This window comes from Erythrolamprus reginae, chromosome 10 (assembly GCF_031021105.1).
Source record: "Erythrolamprus reginae isolate rEryReg1 chromosome 10, rEryReg1.hap1, whole genome shotgun sequence".
Lineage (NCBI taxonomy): Eukaryota > Metazoa > Chordata > Lepidosauria > Squamata > Dipsadidae > Erythrolamprus > Erythrolamprus reginae.
The window spans coordinates 18962825-18984250 of record NC_091959.1 but is presented as its reverse complement, the minus strand read 5'-3'; the positions used below and the strand labels follow the sequence as shown (position 1 = coordinate 18984250).

Genomic DNA, 21426 nt, shown 5'->3' with positions numbered 1-21426 from the left:
GATTAAAAACCCATTAATATAAAAACCAGACATACATACATACATACATACATACCATGCATAGAATTGTAAAGGCCTAGGGGGAAAGAGGATCTCAGTTCCCCCATGCCTGACGGCAGAGGTGGGTTTTAAGTAGCTTGCGAAAGGCAAGGAGGGTGGGGGCAATTCTAATCTCTGGGGGGAGTTGGTTCCAGAGGGCCGGGGCCGCCACAGAGAAGGCTCTTCCCCTGGGTCCCGCCAAGCGACATTGTTTAGTTGACGGGACCCGGAGAAGATCCACTCTGTGGGACCTAACTGGTCACTGGGATTCGTGCAGCAGAAGACGGTCCCTGAGATAATCTGGTCCGGTGCCATGAAGGGCTTTATAGGTCATAACCCACACTTTGAATTGTGATCGGAAACTGATCAGCAACCAATGCAGACTGCGGAGTGTTTTTGCAGTATCCTTCCCCTGGAGTGGGGAAGGAATGAGGATTTTGCAGTATCCTTCCCCTGCCATGCCCACCAAGCCGGGACTACAGAACCGCTAGTAAAAAAAATTGAAATCCACCACTAGTGTGTTAAGAGGTGAGAATAGGGACACTTTCTTCATGTATATATTTTCCTCTTCCATAGCACATTTAACTTCTGGGAAATAGGCCACCCAAACTCAGCTCTATTTAACCGAATAAGAGATGGAAGGGACTTTGGAGGTTTTCTAGTCCAACCCCCTGCTCGAGCAGGAGACCCTATACCAGTGACGGTAAACCTTTTTTTCCTCGGGTGCCAAAAGAGTGTGGGCGTGAGCTGTCGCGCATGCGCGAGTGCCCACATTCATAATTCAATGCCTGGGGAGGGCGAAAACAGCTTCTCTCACCTACCAGATGCTCTCTAGAGGCTGGAAATGGCCTGTTTCCCAACTTCTGGTGGTCCCCGTAGGCTCGTGTTTTGCCCTCCACAGGCTCCAAAGGCTTCCCTGGAGCCAGGAGAGGGTAAAAACACCCTCCCCCGTCCCTTTGCAGGCTCTCTGGAAGCCAAAAATGCCCTTTCAGAGCCTCTGTGTGAGCCAAAAATCAGCTGGCTGGCACACACATGCATCTTGGAGCTGAGCTAGGGCAACAGTTCGTGTGCCAGTAGATATGGCTCCACGTGCCACCTGTGGCATTTGTACCATAGGTTCGCCATCACTGCCCTATACCATTTCAGAAAAACCGTTGTCCAATCTCTTCTTTAAAACTTCCAGTGTTGGAGCATTCACAACTTTTGGAGGCAAGCCATTCCAGTGGTTGATTCACTGTTAGGAATTTTCTCCTGAGTTCTAGGTTGGAATTAGGTTGGAATTTCATCCTGTGATTTCAGGTCCTTCAAGTATCATAAAACCACCTGGTTGTTGAGAAAAACTGTTTAGTCCCTACTTTTTAGAAAGTCCCCATCCCTGCTGTTCCTTAAAGGATAAAATAGATTTTTTATCAAATTTGGACTGGATTCATGCAATTTGCTAAACTCTGGTTTGTTAAACCATACTGTATTGAAGGAACTTTGGAAGTGTTCTAGTCTAATGCCTTCTTCAAACAGGAGACCCTACACATTTCAGACTGTCCAGACTCTTCTTAAAAACCTCCAGTTAACTTAAAAACAACTTCTGATGGCAAGCTGTTGTTAACAATCAAATTTAAACTGGATTCATGCCAACATGCTAAACCCTGGTTTGTTAAACTATGCTGTATTGAATAAAGTACTGGCTGGATTCTCACAGCTTGCTATGCCACAAACACCAGTTTATCAACAATACTGGTTGGATTTATTTGCATAAGGTGAGAAGCTAAAAACTGGCATTGTTCATCATTAGTGGAAGGATGTAGTAGCCATCCTGAAAGGCTGAAAACCAAGTCTCAAAAGTGGAATTCTGAGTGAAGTTGACAAACTCTGAACTTGGGTTAAGCTAACAGTCCATCTAAAAAATCAGCTAATAGTGCCTATTTTTGCGCTGCTGGGATTCTCCTCAGGCTCCCCTCCATGGGAAACCCCACCTCTGGACTTCCATGTTTTTGCAATGCTGCAGGGAAATCCCAGCGGGGGAATCCAAGCAGCGCAAAAACAGGCACTTCGCTGGCAACGGAAGTCCAGAGGTGGGGTTTCTCAGCGAGGGGAGCCTCAGCAAAATTGCAGCATCGCAAAAACACGGAAGTCCGGAGGTGGGGTTTCCCAGCGAGGGGAGCCTCAGGGGAATACCAGCAGCGCAAAAACGGGCGCTTCGTTGGCAATGGAAGTTCAGAGGTGGGGTTTCCCAACGAGGGGAGCCTTCGGCTGGCAACGGAAGTCCAGAGACGGGGCATCCCAGCGGCGGCGGCTTGGGTTCGTAAGGTGAAAATAGTTTGGAACAAGAGGCAAAAAAATCTTAAACTCTGGGTTCGTATCTCGAAAGGTTCATATGACGAGGGGTTGGTCAGATGAGGTATCACTGTATAAAAATGATGTCAATGGCCCCCTTTTGTAGCTATCTGCCTGCCCAGATATTTTAGAATTTAATTCTCCAATCGCCAAAGTGGCACTCACCAAGAGGCAAGAATGCAAGTTGGTTTCCCGCCATGGACAACTCATTGAGGCTGGGAAGCTGGCAAAGATGGCGAGGGACGTACCAGAGATGATTTTGGTCAGCAGTGAGGTACTGAAGAGAGAGGCACATGTGCAGTTTTTCAGGCAAGGTTATCAAATGATTGGTTGAGATGTCCAGCGTCTGCAGCTCTTTAAGGTCTCCAAGCTCTGCAAACACAACGGCAGAAGCAACCAAAAGACATTAACATTTCATACTTTACAAGAAACAACTCCAGGAAAATGCAGAATGACAAGAGTTGGAAGGAACGTTGGAGGTCTTCTAGTCCAACCCCGTTCAAAGAGAAGATCCTATGACAGTGATAATGAACCTTTTTGGTTTGTGTGCCAAAAGGGTGCGCGTGCATGTGGTAGTGTGCCCGCACATGCCCACATCCATTCTCTACCCTCCCACGCATGCACACTGCCTAGGCTGCCCCTGTGCATGCACACAAGGCCCCCCCCTGCGCATGGGCACAGGCCTCACTGAAGTCTGGGACGGTGAAAAAAAACGGCCAAATAGGCAAACTAGAAGTTTGGGAAACGGACTTTACCGTAGTGCTGTTTTTCACACTCTGGAGCCTTCAGGGAAGCTTCCTGAAGCCCTTGAGTGCAAAAAACAGCACAACTTTTCCAAACTTCTGGATTGCCCATTGGGTGGTTTTTTGTACTCTGGAGCTTCAGGAAGGGGGGGGGGCAGCTTTCCCCAAGGCCGAAAATCAGCTGGCTGGCATGCATATGCGCACTGAAGCTGACATAGGGCAATGCCTTGCATCCCTCCGGTATAGCCACAGGCGGCATGCATGCATATATGTTTGCCATCACGGCCCTATAACATTCCAGACAAATGGATGTCCAGTCTTTTCTCCAGTGATGAAGCACCCACAACTTCTGAAGGCCACTTCTGTTTCAATGGTTCTATTGGGAAATTTCTCCTTAATTGTAGGTTGGTGGTCACCTTGATTAGTTTTCATCCATTGCTTCTTGCCAGGTGCTTTGGAGAATGGGTTGACCCCTCTTCCTTGTGGCAGCCTCCCCAATATTGTAATTCAAATTCAATTCAAAATCCAATTCAAGTTTTAAAAAGAGCATTTACTGTAGGAATTGCAGCAGCAGCAGCCTTTGAATGTATCACCAAGCACCACAGGAGGATTTGCTGTTGCTGAGGCACAAGTTGTTATTGAACTATGTCAGTGATGGCGAACCTATGGCACGCAGAGCCATATCTGCTGGCACGCAAGCCATTATTATTATTATTATTATTATTATTATTATTATTATTAATTAGATTTGTATGCCGCCCCTCTCCGGAGACTCGGAGTGGCTCACAACAACAAAACAGCACAAATCCAATACTTAATGCAGTTTAAAACCCTTAATATAAAAAGCATTGCCCTAGCAGAGCTCCAGCATGCATTTGTGTGCCGGCCAGCTGATTTTTGGCTCACATAGAGGTTCTGAGAGGGCGGTTTTGGCTTCCAGAGAGCCTCCGGAGGGTGGGGAGTTTTTACCCTTCCCCAATTCCAGGGAAGCCTTTGGAGTCTAGGGAGGGTGAAACATGAGCCTACTGGGCCCACCAGAAGTTGGGAAACAGGCTGTTTCCAGCCTCCAGAGGACATCCGGGGGACAGGGGAAGCTGTTTTCTCCCTCCCCAGGCATTCAGTTATGGGTGTGGGAACTCACACATGTGCGATAGCATGCACACAAGCTCTTTTGGCACCTCAGGAAAAAAAGGTTCGCCATCACTGAACTATGTTATTATTAGCATGGAACTTCTGAATTATTTGACGTGACCTGCATAAATCAGGAATCTGGTAAGACTTTTTGAAGATATCAATTTTTATTAAAAAGGCTAAACTTTTGTAAGCATGAAAAGCTTTGCATTTTAATTAAATTTTATACTACCAGGTTCCTCCTGATTGTTGGATATTGTAGTTTAACATGGCTCTGCTTCTACAGTGTTTCCCCAAAAATAAGACCCTGTCTTATATTTTCTTGAACCCTGAAATAAGCACTTGGCCTTATTGCCATGCACTCAAAAGCCTGATTGGGGCTTATTATTAGGGGATGTCTTATTTGGGGGGAAACAGGGTACAAGGTTCACAAATGCTGGTAAGATTTTTTATTCATGGATAGTCTATATGAAGCTATTTGGATTCTGAGCCAAGGTGGCATAGTGGTTAGAGTGCAGTATTGTAGGCTACTTCGGTTGACTGAATTAAGCAAGGGAATAGAGACATCTCTGAGTAGACATGTGCCCCAAGCCCACCAACTCAGATCTAAGAACAGCTTTATGGCAAGAGCAAACATTCTTGATGGTACATAAGAACAAAATTGAACTAGAAGATGGAGGAAGGAGACCATTGAGCAAGGAATAACATTAAAGGAGGAGATGGCTGAAGGATCTGACTTCCCTTATTCTATTTAGAAGACCAAGAATAGGTTAAGCTGTGGTGGCATAGTGGTTAGAGTGCAGTACTGCAGGCTACTTCTGCTGCCTGCCAACTGACTGCAATTTAGCAGTTCTAATCTCTTTTTTTAAATTCAATTTTTAATTGTTTTTTATAATAACAATAAAACATTCACACAACACGTAATGATGTGCTCAATGCTCAAAGTGCCCACCACCAAACATCATTCATAACCCTCCACCAAGATAGGGGCATATTTTCTATATACCATTTTAACTCAAGAGCAATATATCTATTTTCATATTATAAAGTACTGTAATTCTAAATTATTCTTTGTACTTTGGTCTCGAATTCTACTAACCGCATATCCTCTTACCATGTCCCATCATTCCATCAATTCCTGCAGAATAGTTTCACTGGCCGAATTCATCCTCTTATCCATAACCTCAAACTGAATACGATTTACCATCTAATGATACCAATTTTGTATTGTCCATTTTGTCGCATCCTTCCAGCCTAGGACTATTACCGCCTGAGTGCTTTCTATCACTGCTTCTGTTATTTCTGTAAATTCTCCCATCTCATTCCTTTTGACTAATATCGCCATATAATAATAATAATAATAATAATAATAATAATAATAATAATAATAATAATAATTTATTAGATTTGTATGCCACCCCTCTCCGAATATTCGGGGTGGCTCACAACAATAATAAACAGTATACAGTAAACAAATCTAATATTTAAAAGAGATATCTAAAAAACCCATTATATAAAACCACACAACACAAGCGTAACATACATAAAACTATATAAGCCTGGGGGAAATGTTTCAATTCCCCCATGCCTGGTGGTATATTTCCTTTGTAATTGCTCATCGTATATTTAACATCCTATTAATATCCTCTTGCACTTCTTTCCAAAATTTCTGCACTACTGAACATTCCCAAATCATATGCATAAACACCCCCTTGTCTTAACATCCGTGGCAGTTCGAATCTCAACAGGCTCAAGGGTGACAGCCTTCCATCCTTCTGAGGTGGGTAAAATGAGGACCCAGATTGTTAGGGACAAGAAGCTGACTCTGTAAACCATTTAGAGAGGGCTGTAAAGCAGTATATAAATCCAAGTACTATTGCTATAGCTATCCTTCTGTAGCACAAATGTGGTGCAGCACATCTAACAGAGATTGTTTTCCGACTCCTTTGCAGTAACAACCAGAAGATGCTGTACTCTCAGCCATGCCAACTGATTTTATGATCACTGTCCCTAGCAAAATAAGCAAGCAATTCTCTTAATTTGAAGCCCCATTAGACACAATGGGGGAAAAAAGATAGGCATAGGGAAAAGCCACAGATCCCTAAATGGGAAACACTCGAAAAGCAATATGAAAAAAAAGAAGTTTTCTGCAAGGATTGCCATAAAGATCATAGCCATCACATCTTAATTGAAATTGGATAGTCCGCATTGGCTGTGTTATGGTGAAAGTGAAACTCCAGGACACAAAAGTTCTAAACTGAAATCTCCAGGGAGGGGGGTGGAAATGAGGGACCATTTTAACCAGATGCAATAATATTTCAAGACACAGAAACGATAAAAACACTGGCATTTGTGTTATGATCATTTGAAGATAGGAACAGATCTGGGCCTCTTCTGCAGGTGCTGGAGGAGGAATGGGGAAGGGAGCGGATAGGAAAAATGACAGTTCATTAGCAGGCTGGCACGCCATACTGGATAATTGAAAAGAACCAGGTGGATACAGTTGGAAAGGTTTACATAATAGAAAAGCAGGAGACAGGGGGGAAAAAGGTTTATGTGTAAAGTTTTTAAACAAATTTAAACGAGTGGGGTGGAGAAGATAGCAATAGCACTTAGACTTATATACCACTTTACAGTGCTTCACAGCCCTCTCTTAAGTAGGTTACAGAGTCGGCATATTGCCCCCAACAATCTGGATCTTCATTTTACCCACCTTGGAAGGATGGAAAGCTGAGTCAACTTTGAGCCGATGGTGAGATTTGAATGGCTAAACTACAGCTAGCAGTTAGCTGAAGTAGCCTGCAGTGCTGCACTCTAACAGCTGTGCCACCTCGGCTCATAGTGTCACAGAGATAGTGTCACAACTCATCAATTTCAGTGAAGGCAGCTTCCTGTTTCTGCTTTTTCTATACTTTTTGGACTTAACAAGAGGGGCAAGAGAGGGCTGTAAAACACTATGAAGTGGTATGTAAGACTTAAGTGCCCTTCCTTCCTTCCTTCCTTCCCTCCCAGTGGTTAGAATGCAGTATTGCGGGCTAATTCTGCTGACTGCCAGCAGTTCTATTCTGGATTCTGACCTGCTCAACGTTGACTCAGAACTTCCCTTCTTCTGAGGTGGGTAAAATGATGACCTAGATTGTTGGGGGCAAGATGCTGATTCTTGCAAACTGCTTAGAGGGGGCTGTAAAGCACTGTGAAGTGGTATATAAGTCTAAGTGCTATTGCTATTTTTAGTGCCGTTATAACTTTGAATGGTCACCAAATGAATGATTATAAGTCACTACCTGCATATATTTTCCACCCAAATTGAAACAAAGTTATACAAAATGGGAAACGTGTTTGTTGAGGAACTTAAAGATATACATGTGTGGGAGTTGGGCTATTTTAGTTTCCGTTGAATTCAGAAGAAGCCAAAAATCTCAGGCAAATGGATGAAACTCTCTTTGCATAACATGACATTCAGAATGATGGGATGCTAGAAGAAAAGGCTTTTAATCACTAAAACTATCAAGTTTGGCAACTAGACTAGAAAATATGAGTTTAGGAAAAAATAAACCAGAGAAAACCCATGGAGTGAGCTAAGAAAAAACATGTCTAAAATAGAATAGAAAAATAGGATAGAATAGAAAAGAATAGAATTCTTTATTGGCCAAGTGTGGTTGGACACACAAGGAATTTGTCTTTGATGCAGATGCTCTCAGTGTACATAAAATAAAATACAGGTTCATCAAGAATCATGAGGTACAACCCTTAATGATTATCATAGGGTACACACAATCAATTTTAATATAAACCATAAGGATACAAGCAACAAGTTACAGTTGTTCAGTTCATAAGTGGGAGGAGATAGATTTATTTATTTATTCATTCATTCATTCATCCATTCATTCATTCAATTTTTATGCCGCCCGTCTCTTAGACTCAGGGCGGCTTACAACATGTTAGCAATAGCACTTTTTAAACAGAGCTAGGCTATTGCCCCCACAGTCCGGGTCCTCATTTTACCCACCTTGGAAGGATGGAAGGCTGAGTCAACCCTGAGTCGGTGATGAGATTTGAACAGCTGACCTACAGATCTACAAGTTAGCTTCAGTGGCCTGCAGTACAGCACTCTACCTGCTGCGCCATCCCGGCTCATCATCACCTCAGATGGGTGATAGGAACAATGAGAACACTAATAGTAATAGTAATGCAGCCTTAGTGAATAGTCTATGAAACCTCTCTATCATTCAGGTCAGGGTTGTCCAAAAGGTGCCTTTTTTCAAAGGGCAGCTGAACTTTCTTGCATTTTTTTCCCTTTGAAAACATTTCGCTTCTCATCCGTTTCTTTAGCTCCGACTGAACTGAACTAAAGAAGCTTCTAGGATTTGAGAAGTAAAAAAATTTCAAAGGTGAAAAAAAAAAACCCCTAGAGAAAAAGTCTAGTTGCCTTTTGGAAAAAACACCTTTGAGATCGAAAAAAAGGAGGAAGGAGGCAACAAATTATCTTCTGATTTGAAAGAAGAAAAACAAGACTAATCTTTCCTACCCCACCTCCTAATCAAAAAAACCCAAACAAATTTTTAGAGGAGAAAGTGGGGGGGGGGGAGCATCTCTCCTCTTAGTTGATAAAAAGAAAAATTAAGAAACAGTTGGGTGAATAAAGTCAGATCGGATCTTTATTACGAACATAGATCAGCCTTCTGAGTCATCCCCAAAGCCTTGTCCAGCAGCATAAGACCATGAAGAGCACAGCCTACATAACACCCAAACCTCAGACTGGACAAGCTAAGAGGCCCAGCTATTTTCAGACACAACACTTCGGTGGCAAGGCTATTTTTAGTGTCAGGGACCGCCCAGTTCAAATCCTTCAAAGCTGCCAGTTGGCAAACTGGCAACGATCCAGAAGCAGTGCAGGCCAAGATATACACACATATTTTTCTCCAACTCTTAGGGAGAGGCTGAGATATTCCTCATCTTTGTTGTCTAGCCAGAAGAATCCTCCTTCAAATTATCTCCACTTCTTCTTATCCTTGGAATGCCAAACACTGGACGTACATATATCGAAGGCAGACAGTCAATCCCTCCTCAGATTATTACGCGATTACGTTATTACAAGGGCTGAACGGCTCTTAAACTTACCTGTCCTCTAGGACAACTGGAATTGGGTTACTTCTTATTCTAATACCTGCATGGCAATTGGACGGAATTGGTAGCACAGTTAGAATCCTTGCCCGGTAATCTTTTTGGTGCTATCAAAAAGACTACCAAAAACGTTCCCGAAATCTATCTCCCAAATGTTGTAAATGCAAAAAAAGGAAAACGGAACATTTTACCACCAATGGTGGACCTGTCCAGAAGTTAAAAAATATTGGAACATAATAATAATAATATTAATAATATTAATAATAATAATAATAATAATAATAATAATAATAATAATTTATTAGATTTGTATGCCACCCCTTTCCGAAGACTCGGGGCAGCTCACAACAATAATAAAAGACAAGGTAACAGTGAAACAAATCTAATATTAAAAGAAAAAGATATATAAAACCCCAACAATTAAAACCATGCAACACATACCTACCAAACATAAAATATAAAAGCCTGTTGGAGGTGTCTCAGTTCCCCCATGCCTGGCGATATAGGTGGGTCTTGAGTAATTTGGGAAAGACAAGGAGGGTGGGGGCTGTTCTAATCTCTGGGGGGAGTTGATTCCAGAGGGCCAGGGCCACCACAGAGAAGGCTCTTCCCCTGGGGCCCGCCAAACGACATTGTTTGGTCGACGGGACCCAGAGAAGGCCAACTCTGTGGGACCTTATCAGCCGCTGGGATTCGTGTGGTAGAAGGCGGTTCCGGAGGTATTTTGGTCCACTGCCATGTAGGGCTTTAAAGGTCATTACCAACACTTTGAATTGTGACTGGAAACTGATCGGTAGCCAGTGCAGGCCACAGAGTGTTGTAGAAATGTGGGCAAATCTGGGAAGCCCCACAATAGCTCTCACGGCCGCATTCTGCACGATCTTAAGTTTCCGAACACTTTTTAAAGGTAGCCCCGTGTAGAGAGCGTTGCAGTAAATCGAACATGGTAGGGGAATGGCTGAAAGAAATTACAAAAGAAGAAATTGAGAAAAAAACAGAATTATTTTTATTGGGTATTTTTAAAAAAAGAAGTCCAGTATTTGATTATCCATATTTTGCCAGTGGCAAGGATCATATATGCTCAGCATTGGAAAAGTGAAAAAATACCGGAAGAGGGGATGGCAATTAAAAAGGTGATGAATTGTGCAGAGATGGATATGCTGTCAAGAAAACTAGATGGCAAGGAGGATTAGGGCTACTATAAAATATGGGAGAACATTTATAATTGGTCAAAAGAAAGAAAGGATAAAAGAAAAAAAACTATATAGAAAGGCAGTTCAAAAGATTAGAATCCAAGTTTGAAGAAAAGTAGGCAAATATGTAAATATGCAAAACAATACGTTAACAAAAACAAGATAAAAATGCATATATCTCCAATCGAAATTCTGAATGAGAAGGGGATGTAAATATCCCAAAGATATGTTTTATTTATGTTTGGGGTTTTTTTTCCCCACTGTTTTTGTTTTTTCTTTTTTGATTTGTTTTTCACTTTGCTAGTATCCATTATGATATACAAATTTATTTAATTTATTTAAAGTTTAATGTTGTTGTTGTTTTGTGTTTTGTTTTTAAAATTCAATTAAAATATTTTTTTTTTAAAAAGAATCTTCATCCGGTAGTCCTTGACATTTAGTGACTGTCTGAAGTTAAAAAGGCACTGGAAAAAAGGGGACTTGCGACCATTTTTCACGCTTAATGACAATTGCAGCATCTTCAGGGTCTTGTGATCAAAATTCAGAAAGCTGGCAACTCACCTCATATTTACGACAATTGGAAAGGGATGTTTAAATCTCAAGACTTCCTGCGAGATTAAACTAGCGTTATGCAGTGTCAATACACTGTTATAACAGTGAAGAGAACATATAAAAAACTCACTATCAACCAGACTGACCTTAAGGGGGAGATGTGATAGTCATGGGTGAACTCTGGGATCTCCTCTCAAACTAGGGGTCATTACCATGAAGCATAATATTTTGTGTATGTGTGTGCGCGTGGTGTGTATTGTGTAACTAATGATATTTTTGGAGACCATAAGGGGGTCATTGGGTCAAGTAGTTTATGAACTCCTGTTCCGGAAGATGTCAGATTTGAGGAAATGATATTTGTAGCTGTTCTGAGCAGCAGAAACATAGTATAATCCATCTTGTGGTTAGGAGACTCAAGTCAGATCTTAAGAGGGTTAGACTGATGAAAAATGGCAAGTCAAAAAATAAAATGTGATGTGCATCCTTAGGAAGCTTACAGCAATAAAAAAAGGACCAAATGTTTTCGTTCTGCTTCTAAGATGCTCCCATCATTTGTCTCAGAATGCCTTTTATTGAATGAGGATACCGGATCACTGGAAGCCAACGTGCTTAATAACAAAATAAGCTTTGCCGAGGTCGAGATCAAAGAAAAAAGTTACCAGGGATTAGTGTTGGAGCTTATGTAGAAGGCTCTTCAAAGTGAATATTCTTTCTGTTACAAACACTAACTTTCACTATTGCCTTAGGAAATTATGATTAATCAGGGGGAAGAGATTACGATAACAAAACATGACAATGTCTTTGCTCTTCTGATAATTAGGTTGTCATAATGTGTGTTATTGGTACTACTGGTGATCTGCACTGGTATGCCAAACAGTGCTCTATTAGTCTTACCTTGTTCTTAAAAGGACCATCCCCCTCTTCAGCCACCTGGATTCTCTATATTCATCAATATAACTGGTAATAATTCAGAAGAATCAATTCACAAGAATTAATCCATTTAACTAAGTGGAAAATTCTGGCTAGGTCTTACAAGCCGGGCCATGGCATAATTTGTTTATTGTTATCGAATTTATTTGCCACCCATCTTGCCATGGGATTATTCTCGGCAGCTTAACTCTAGATTAATATGCTTTATATTGTGAAGATTTAATGTATGCTACATTTTTTTCAAGTCAAGTTTCCTCAAGGCACTCTTTATGTGTACAGTGTTCCCTCGATTTTTGCAGGGGATGCGTTCCGAGACCGCCCGCGAAAGTTGAATTTCCGCGAAGTAAAGATGCGGAAGTAAATACACTATTTTTGGCTATGAACAGAATTCCAAGTCTTCCCTTAACACTTTAAACTCCTAAATTTACAATTTCCCATTCCCTTAGCAACCATTTAGATTATAACTCACCATGTTTATTTATTAAAGTTTATTTTAAAAAATGTTTTTTAAAGGCAGATGAAAGTTTGGCAATGACATATGACATCATCGGGCGGGAAAACCCGTGGTATAGGGGGGGGAAACCGTAAATTATTTTTTAATTAATATTTTTGAAAAACCGTGGCATAGACGTTCCACGAAGTTCGAAGCCGCGAAAATCGAGGGAACACTGTATTGCCAGGAGTTGTCAAATCCCACACTTGTAGCATCCATGAAGAAAAATAAATAAATGTCAGGTTTGCTTGTATCTTTTGATACGATAGGGAAGAATTCACACCATTTACTTGTGGGATTAGATTGAGCTGAAAGGCAGAACTATTTTCTTCACTATGGTTGACAACAGTGACGAGGAAGAGAGAAAAGGTTCTCTTGTTATGCAGCATAGCAGAGTGAGTTTGAAAATAGCAAATTTTAAAAAACCTTGTTATTGTGGGTTGCTCCATGAAGTTTCTGAAAGGCACCACTGAATGAATGCTGTACAGAAAAGAAAGTCAGTGGGGTTTTTTGGGAATGATGTCCATCCATCATATTCAAAGAGGACCTTGACATGTAATAGGTTGCAGGCTGTCCACAATGTGTCCGCAAGTGGCTGGTAAGACCTATTCAGGCACAAAATGTTCTGCCACATGTCGGACAGACATGCGTGGGCACCACTGTTACAGCATTTTGGAGCTCTGGCTTTGCAGAGTGCTAGCTTCTCTTGTGCTATGGTTGTTCTTCTGTCCTCAGATGTCTGGCAGCCTTGGTGGTTGGTGTTTTTTTTTTTGAATAATAGGCAAATTGATAACATTACTTAATGGACTGGGTAAAAGCCCCGAGTCTACAGAGAGGGGCAGCATACAAACCTAATAAATAAATAAATAAAATGACCCAACCCATGCAGCTATTGATGTTAGGTGACATAAAATGCTCATCTAACATAAAAAACGTCATCAAAAAAGCACAACAAAGAATGTTCTTTCTGCACCAACTGAGGAAGCTCAAACTGCCCAAGGAGCTGCTGATACAGTTCTACAGGGGAAACACTGAGTCTGTCATCTGCACCACTATAACTGTCTGGTTTGGTTCTGCAACCCAATAAGACCGACCCAGACTTCAGAGGATAATCAGAACTGCAGAAAAACAATTGCTGCCAACCTGACTTCCATTGAGGACCTGTATACTGCACGAGTCAAAAAGAGGGCGGGTAAAATATTTACTGACCCCTCGCATCCTGGACACAAATTGTTTCAACTCCTACCCTCAAAACGTCGCTACAGAGCACTGCACACCAAGACAACTAGACACAAGAACAGTTTTTCCCCGAACGCCACCACTCTACTAAACAAATAATTCCCTCAACACTGTCAGACTTTCTACTAAATCTGCACTTCTATTCTACTAGTTTTTCTCATCATTCCTTTCACCCATTTCCTCCCATGTTGACTGTATGACTGTAACTTGTTGCTTATATCCTAAGATTTTTATTAATATTGCTTCTTCATTGCTTATTTGACCCCTATGACAATCACTAAGTGTTGTACCACATGATTCTTGACAAATGTATATTTTATTTTATGTACGCTGAGAGCATATGCACCAAGACAAATTCCTTGTGTGTCCAATCACACTTGGCCAATAAAAATTCTATTCTATTCTATTCTATCTACACCTCTATAACTGTCTGGTTTGGTTCTGCAACCCAATAAGACCGACCCAGACTTCAGAGGATAATCAGAACTGCAGAAAAACCAATTACTGCCAACCTACTTTCCATTGAGGACCTGTCTACTGCATGAATCAAAAAGAAAACATTTACAGACATCTCAAATCCTGGACATAAACTGCTTCAACTCCTACCTCAAAATGATGCTATAGAGCACTGCACACCAGACATAAGAAAAGTTTTTTTCCCAAACGCCACCACTCTGCTAAACGAATAATTCCTAATACTGTATAACTTTACAGCCCAGCATCTTTCAGTACAACAGAATATGTTATGGATGGGTTGGAACTGAGGTGGCTCCCCTGTTGTTAGCATATGCTGCCCTCCCTTAACCATTGCAATTTGAATTTTTTAAAATTAATAACTGATTTTATATGTTAATTGTTTTATAATATTATTGTGCACTGTTTTGTGTTGTGTGTACTTGTTTATATTATAAAAATCAATAAAATTTATTTTAAAAAAATTATTGTGCACCAGATCATTTTTTTTTTGTGGCTCCTCCAACAAGTTAATCCAATCCAGGCTTATCTTCAGATTTTATGCAAAGCCATCTCTGAAATCTGTGGTTCGCACCCCACGCCCGACCTCAACAAACCACACTGTTTGTCTCGGGTTCCTTATTCCCCACATCAAAAAGTATCCAAAGCAATAATGTCTACGTTTGAACACGACAGTAATTAAGTTTGTAAACAATTATGTTTGCTGGTAAATTACATTTTACAGCTAATCTAGCCATAAAAGCCAACAGCCCATTGATAAAGCTAATGCTTGAAAGGAAAATTGAAAAGGCGCACACAGCTTTACACGTCAGCAAGAGATTAAAAAACTTTATGGCTTCACTTGATTAGCACTTCCCAAGGGATGTTGAGGATGCGACCGACCGATGCAACTTTTCCGGAATTCAAATATTTTTTTGTAAAAGTAAGATCCCATTGGTATGATAAGAGTTCCCAATCTTATTCTACTCAGCATTTTCATCATGTTCATTTCTCCTCTATTATTCTTTCTGACCTCTGGATGAATCCCTCTCCGAAACGGGTTCAACCATTTCATAGATAGAACATACTCTAAACCAGTGTTTCCCAACCTTGGCAACTGGAAGATATCTGGACTTCAACTCCCAGAATTCCCCAGCCAGCATTTGCTGGCTGGGGAATTCTGGGAGTTGAAGTCCAAATATCTTCAAGTTGCCAAGGTTGGGAAACACTACTCTAAACCCAAGATGGTGAACCTGGCACGTGTTCAATAGTCATATGTGAAGGGACACAAGGCGTTGCCCTGTGTCAGCTCCTGAATTTTGGCCTTCTGGAGGGTGGAAGGAGGCTGTTTTCACTATCTCCGGGCTTCAGGAAAGCCTCTAAGTCTGTAGATGGTGAAAAACGGACCCAACAGGCCTACTGGAAGTTCAAAGGAGGGTTTCCTAAAGCCTGGGGAGGGCAAAAAAACCCCGCTCAATGGGCCTACTGGAAGTTTGGAAACGAACCTCCGGTAGGCCTGTAGAGCTGTTTTTCACCCTTCCCAGGCTTCAGGAGGCTTCCCAAAGCCTGGGAAGGGTGAAAAATGTCCCAATGGCCCTACTGGAGGTTCATTTTCAAACTCCAAAACTGTTTTTCGCTATCCAGAGGCTCCAGAGGCTTTCCTGAAGTCCGGGGAGGGTGAAAAACAGTCAAACGGGCCGTGGGCTTCACTGAGGTCTGTGTGCATATGTGAGGGGGAGGCAGTATAGGGAGGGTCGCGTGGCATGCGCAAAGGAAGACATCACATTATGGGTGTTCCTAAGGTTAGGAAACACTGGCTTAGAGCAGTTCCTAAATGACAAGTAGAGAGGAAAACTTTGCTTAATCTGATTTAGTACAAAATCACCATTGCAAAAAAGGCATCGCTATGAACAGCCAAGCCATCAAGCTTTCATGTCTAGGTATAATTAACTGTCATCAACATATCGGTTTTGAGAGACAGCATCAATGGCTTATTTTTGAGCTGCAATATGGAGGTTCTTTTTATCTGAACTCGGTCATGCAATATTTTTAAAAAATCATCAAAGAAACCATGAGAACTTAATATTCTTCCAGGTGAACTGCAACTTTTGTGATGCTCCTTTCGTTGCTAGCCTCTGGCTCACTATCCTACATCAAATGTCCCTATTGTAGAACAGATTGGCAGTTACCAAAAGAGGTAAATTTAGCTAATTGATTGATAGAATCACAAGGAATTTGTCTTTGCTGCATGTGCTCTCAGTGAACGTAAAAAGAAAAGATACATTCATCAAGAATCATAAGGTACAACACTTAATAATAATCATAGGGTACAAATAAGCAATCAAATCATACTAGGAAACAATCAATATCAATATAACTTGTTGCAAAAAAGTTACAGTCATGCAGTCATAAGTGGGAAGAGATGGGGGATAGGAACGAGGAGAAGACTAATAGCAATGCAGCCTTAGTGAATAGTTTGACAGTGTTGAGGGAATTATTATTAATTACTAGTTAATGAGATTATTTAATTGAGCTACTTAATCCTTAATTTTAAATGCAACACATGCCAATTCAAATAAAGTTTTAAAGTGCAGGAGGTAGAATGCTATGTCAAACAAGAAACATTATACTCAAAACCAATCTTCAGAATACAGTGTTCCCTCGATTTTTGCAGTTTCAAACTTCGCGAAAAGTCTATACCACGGTTTTTCAAAAATATTAATTAAAAAAATACTTGACGGGTTTTTTCCCTATACCGCGGTTTTTCCCACCCGATGACATCATATGTCATCGCCAAACTTTTGTCCGCTTTTAATAAATATTTTTTTAAATAAACTTTAATAAACAAACATGGTGAGTAATAATCTAAATGGTTGCTAAGGGAATGGGAAATTGTACTTTAGGGAAGGTTTGTGATACTGTTCATAGCCAAAAATAATGTATTTACTTCTGCATCTCTACTTCGCGGAAATTCAACTTTCGCGGGCGGTCTCGGAATGCATCCCCCGTGAAAATCGAGGGAACACTGTAATTTCAACCACTCATTATTTTTGAAAGCTGCCTGAAATCTGTCAGAAAAACCAATGGATCCTTTTGTAATAAACTTGCATTGGTGCTGAAAAGATTAGCCGCCACTGCCCTATGCCATTGCAGAGAAATGGTTATCCAATCTCACTCCTTTTTCCAACTGTGTTAGTATGCAAAGAGTGAATATGCAGCCAGTAAGAGGTGGTTGTTTGAAAGCAGCCGCTCACATTAAAAACAACCTGCTTTATTTTCATGTTAACAACCACAGGGAAGTGGTGAAAGGTAAGCTACTCATGTAACTGAAGGTTTTCCTCGCACCGCTGCGAATTCATTCACTTTCAAGCCTGGTTCTCCTGGAAATGTGCCTGGCATCCCAAACGTGTCCTATTGCGCATGTTTGTATGTTTGGTTACTAAATTAGGAAAGCGGAATGCAGGGGTGAAAGACAGCAGGTTCTGACAGGTTCTGGACAACCAGTAGTGGAAATTTTGAGTAGTTCGGAAAACCGGCAAATACCATCTCTGGTTGGCCCCAGAGTGGGGTGGGAATGGGAATTTTGCAATATCCTTCCCCCAGAAGTGGGGAGGGAATTATTATTACAGACACAGATTTCAAAGGATAATCAGAACCGCAGAAAAAACAACTGCTGCCAACCCACTGTTCTGTCGGGCTCTCTGGCAGACTCCTCCCAAAAATTCACAGGTACAAATTTCAGACACACATACGTTTGAAAATTCAAAACAATGTTCTTTATAATGAAAATTCACTTAAACCAAGCCCTCTTTTGGTACAGCAAAGAGCACTCGTCTCCAAACAAACTGGTAATTTGTATAAGTCCCTTATCAGTTTTGTGATACTTAGCTTGCAGCTGTGAGGCAATTCACAGTGAAACACACTTTGCCCTGGTTTAGTTTCAAAGCGGGGGAAAAATCAGCACACAAAAGGTCAAAGTCAGTAAAGCAGTCATGAAACACAAGGATCAGATAATCCTCCACAATGGCCAAACCCACAGGCTGCTATTTATAGCAGCCTCACTAATTACCACAGCCCCACCCAACCACAGGTGGCCTCATTTTCTTTGATAATAATCTCTCAGTTGTTGTTGTTGCCTATGCATCGCTCTCCGCATGCGTGGCTGTATCATTAACTCTTGTTCTGAATCCAAGGAGGCGCTAGATAATTGATCTCCTTCTGGGTTGTCTGCCCCACTCTCCTCCTCCCTGTCACTCATGTCTTCTTGATCAGAGGAGCCTTCATCATCAGATTCCACCGGGGGCAAAACAGGCCTGCAGCATGTGGATGTCTCCCCCACATCCACAGTCCTTGGGGCAGGAGCTGGGCCAGAGCGAACCACAACACCCACCTTCCATTGAGGACCATTCATTCATATCACCCATTTCCTCCCACTTATGACTGTATGACTGTAACTTGTTGCTTGCACCCTTAAGATTTTTATTAATATTGTTTCCTGATGGCTTATTTGACCCCTATGACAATCATTAAGTGTTGTACCTCATGACAAATGTATATTTTCTTTTATATACACTGAGAGCATATGCACCAAAGACAAATTCCTTGTATGGCCAATCACACTTGGCCAATAAAGAATTCTATTCTATGTTATTACTATTAAAAAATTCTATCATAATTTCAATATTAACAGCTTTTTGTCATGCGGTCTAGCAAACATCTTTTGAAACCGGAAATAATTCTGCATTTATATAATCTGTGACAACTCCACAAAGGATTCCCAATGAGGCTGCTTACTATCCGTTTCTGCATGCGAAGCAAATCTTGAGATTCTGGCCGGTATAAATTTTAGCTGCAAATTGGTTGCTAACACAAATCCACGTGGATTTATTTTTCATACAAATGAAATGGAGAAATGATAAAGTTGCTTGCTGGGATAGATCGGTGAACCTTTAACACATCTGAATATGCACTATTGGGAAAAAACCAAGTCTGCCCTACAAAGATTAGAACTTTTATTCGGGGATCGTTGCTAAACTCAAAGTTCCAAAATGATCAGAAAAAAAAGCAACTTTAATATTTAATGCGAAAAATATTAAGATATTTTTCTTTCATTGCCCATTAATATTTAATTGGGCCATGAAAGAAAAATATTTTCATGTCCCGCTGAATGATCAAGATACTAAAATGAGACCGAACCAAGTTAGTCTGTAAAATGTTATTAATTTTCCTCACTAACCTCTGTAAAGCACTTCATGTAAATATATTGCAATTTGTTTAAACAAATTATCAATATATATATATATTGTTAGAGACTGCTTTCACAGTAAAAAAAAAAGAAGGAAGCCTAATACATTAGGAGAAATCTGATGTTTAAGCATGGGATGGTAAAAATGATCCTATAGAACCAGGGATGGGTTTCTCCCAGTTCAGACCAGATTTCCCAAACTGTTAGCGACCTACTGGTGACATGACGATGGCATCATGAATCTGGTTCAGTCGGTGCTGGTCTGTGGGCGCCACCATTGGTGAATTTTTCCATTTTGGATGACTTCTCCTCTTTCACTCCCTGAAAAACAGCCCTCCTGCCCGCCCCGATTAATACTGACCTTTATTTCTTCGGCCGAAGCACAGCTGATCAGCTCCTCAGCTGTGTTTCAGGGGGAATCCTGCTACTGAGCAGGCGCGGAAGTGAAATTGCACAAGGGGATGCATGGCAGTAATGGGCTGCTGACCCCATGGGGGAGGAGGGACGCTGTGAGGGTAGTAAGTTTATGCACTATGTATTAAATGCTTAATAGTTTTTTTATTGTCCTTCCTTCTCTAGTACCTTAGTATGATCCTTAATTACTTTTAAAATAGGAAATAATTAAATAGTATGTTTTACTCATAAACGTTTAAATCATTTTAATCATTACCTAGAACTGAACTTTTATAACAATTTAAAAAAATTGAGCTAATTGCCTAATCTGTACAAAACCTTAGAATGTTCCTGTGCTCAACAAATAATGCTGTCTATCATTTGTCCTTTTTGCGGCTATTCAAATAATATGACAATCAAATGAAAAAGAGTCTAAGCACCTATATGAAAACTTATCTTGCTCGGTAAACCACTCCCACCCAGTCGCATGACCTTTAAGCCACCCCAGATCACATGATTGTCAAGCCACTCCCACCTACCCCGGTCATGTGACCATCAAGCCACACCCACAAAAATAAGCTACACCCACAGTACGGCAGTAAAAATTTTGGCAGCCCATCACTGATGCACGCGTGCATGAGTGGAGTGACTACGGTGCATACAAAATATCGTGATGCAAGCTGATAGTGAATTTAAGTGGAACCCACCCCTGTATAGAACATATTAAGGATGCCAGCTATGACTTAGGACATGTTAGAACAGATTGCCCTTCGCTGATTTTTGTCTGACCAAATTAAACTTGGAATGTGAAAAACAACTGATTACGGTTCCTTCATCTAACAAATTCAGAATATCCAAAAGGTATTTATTTATTTATTAGATTTGTATGCCGCCCCTCTCCGTAGACTCGGGGCGGCTAACAACATTAATAAACAGCATGTAACAAATCTAATGTTTAAAATAATTTAAAAACCCTTATTAAAACCATACATACACACAAACATACCATGCATAAATTGTATAGGCCTAGGGGGAAAAAGGGTAGCTCAGTTCCCCCAAGCCTGATGACAGAGGTGGGTTTTAAGGAGCTTACGAAAGGCAAGGAGGGTGGGGGCAATTCTGATCCAGAGGGCCAGGGCCGCCACAGAGAAGGTTTTTCCCCTGGGTCCCACCAGACGACATTGTTTAGTTGACGGGACCCGAAGAAGACTGACTCTGTGGGACCTAACTGGTTGCTGGGATTCATGCGGCCGAAGGTGGACTCAGATGTATTCTGGTCTGATGCCATGAAGGGCTTTATAGGTCATAACCAACACTTTGAATTGTGACCGGAAACTGATCGGCAACCAATGCAGACTGCAGAGTGTTGGTGTAACATGGGCTTACCTGGGGAAGCCCATGATTGTTCTCGCAGCTGCATTCTGCATGATCTGAAGTTTCCATGTAACATGGAAAACCAACTATTAACATCAACACTGTTCTTTGCAGGTTCAGACACTGGGGCCATGACCGGGTATTTTTCGCTAACTTTAGACTGCAATATAAGATGATATTTTGAGA

General features: G+C 41.1%; 1 protein-coding gene across 4 annotated transcripts in view; it reads right to left on the bottom strand.

Moving 5' to 3' along the window:
* The window catches only part of LRRC28 (leucine rich repeat containing 28), a 55477-nt gene that overhangs the window by 15719 nt on the left and 18332 nt on the right, over positions 1 to 21426 (bottom strand). For all 4 annotated transcript variants that reach the window (XM_070761962.1, XM_070761961.1, XM_070761964.1 and 1 more), the window contains one exon: positions 2536 to 2742. In XM_070761962.1, coding sequence (XP_070618063.1) covers positions 2536 to 2742 — 207 coding nt within the window. The remainder of the gene's footprint in view (positions 1 to 2535; positions 2743 to 21426) is intronic.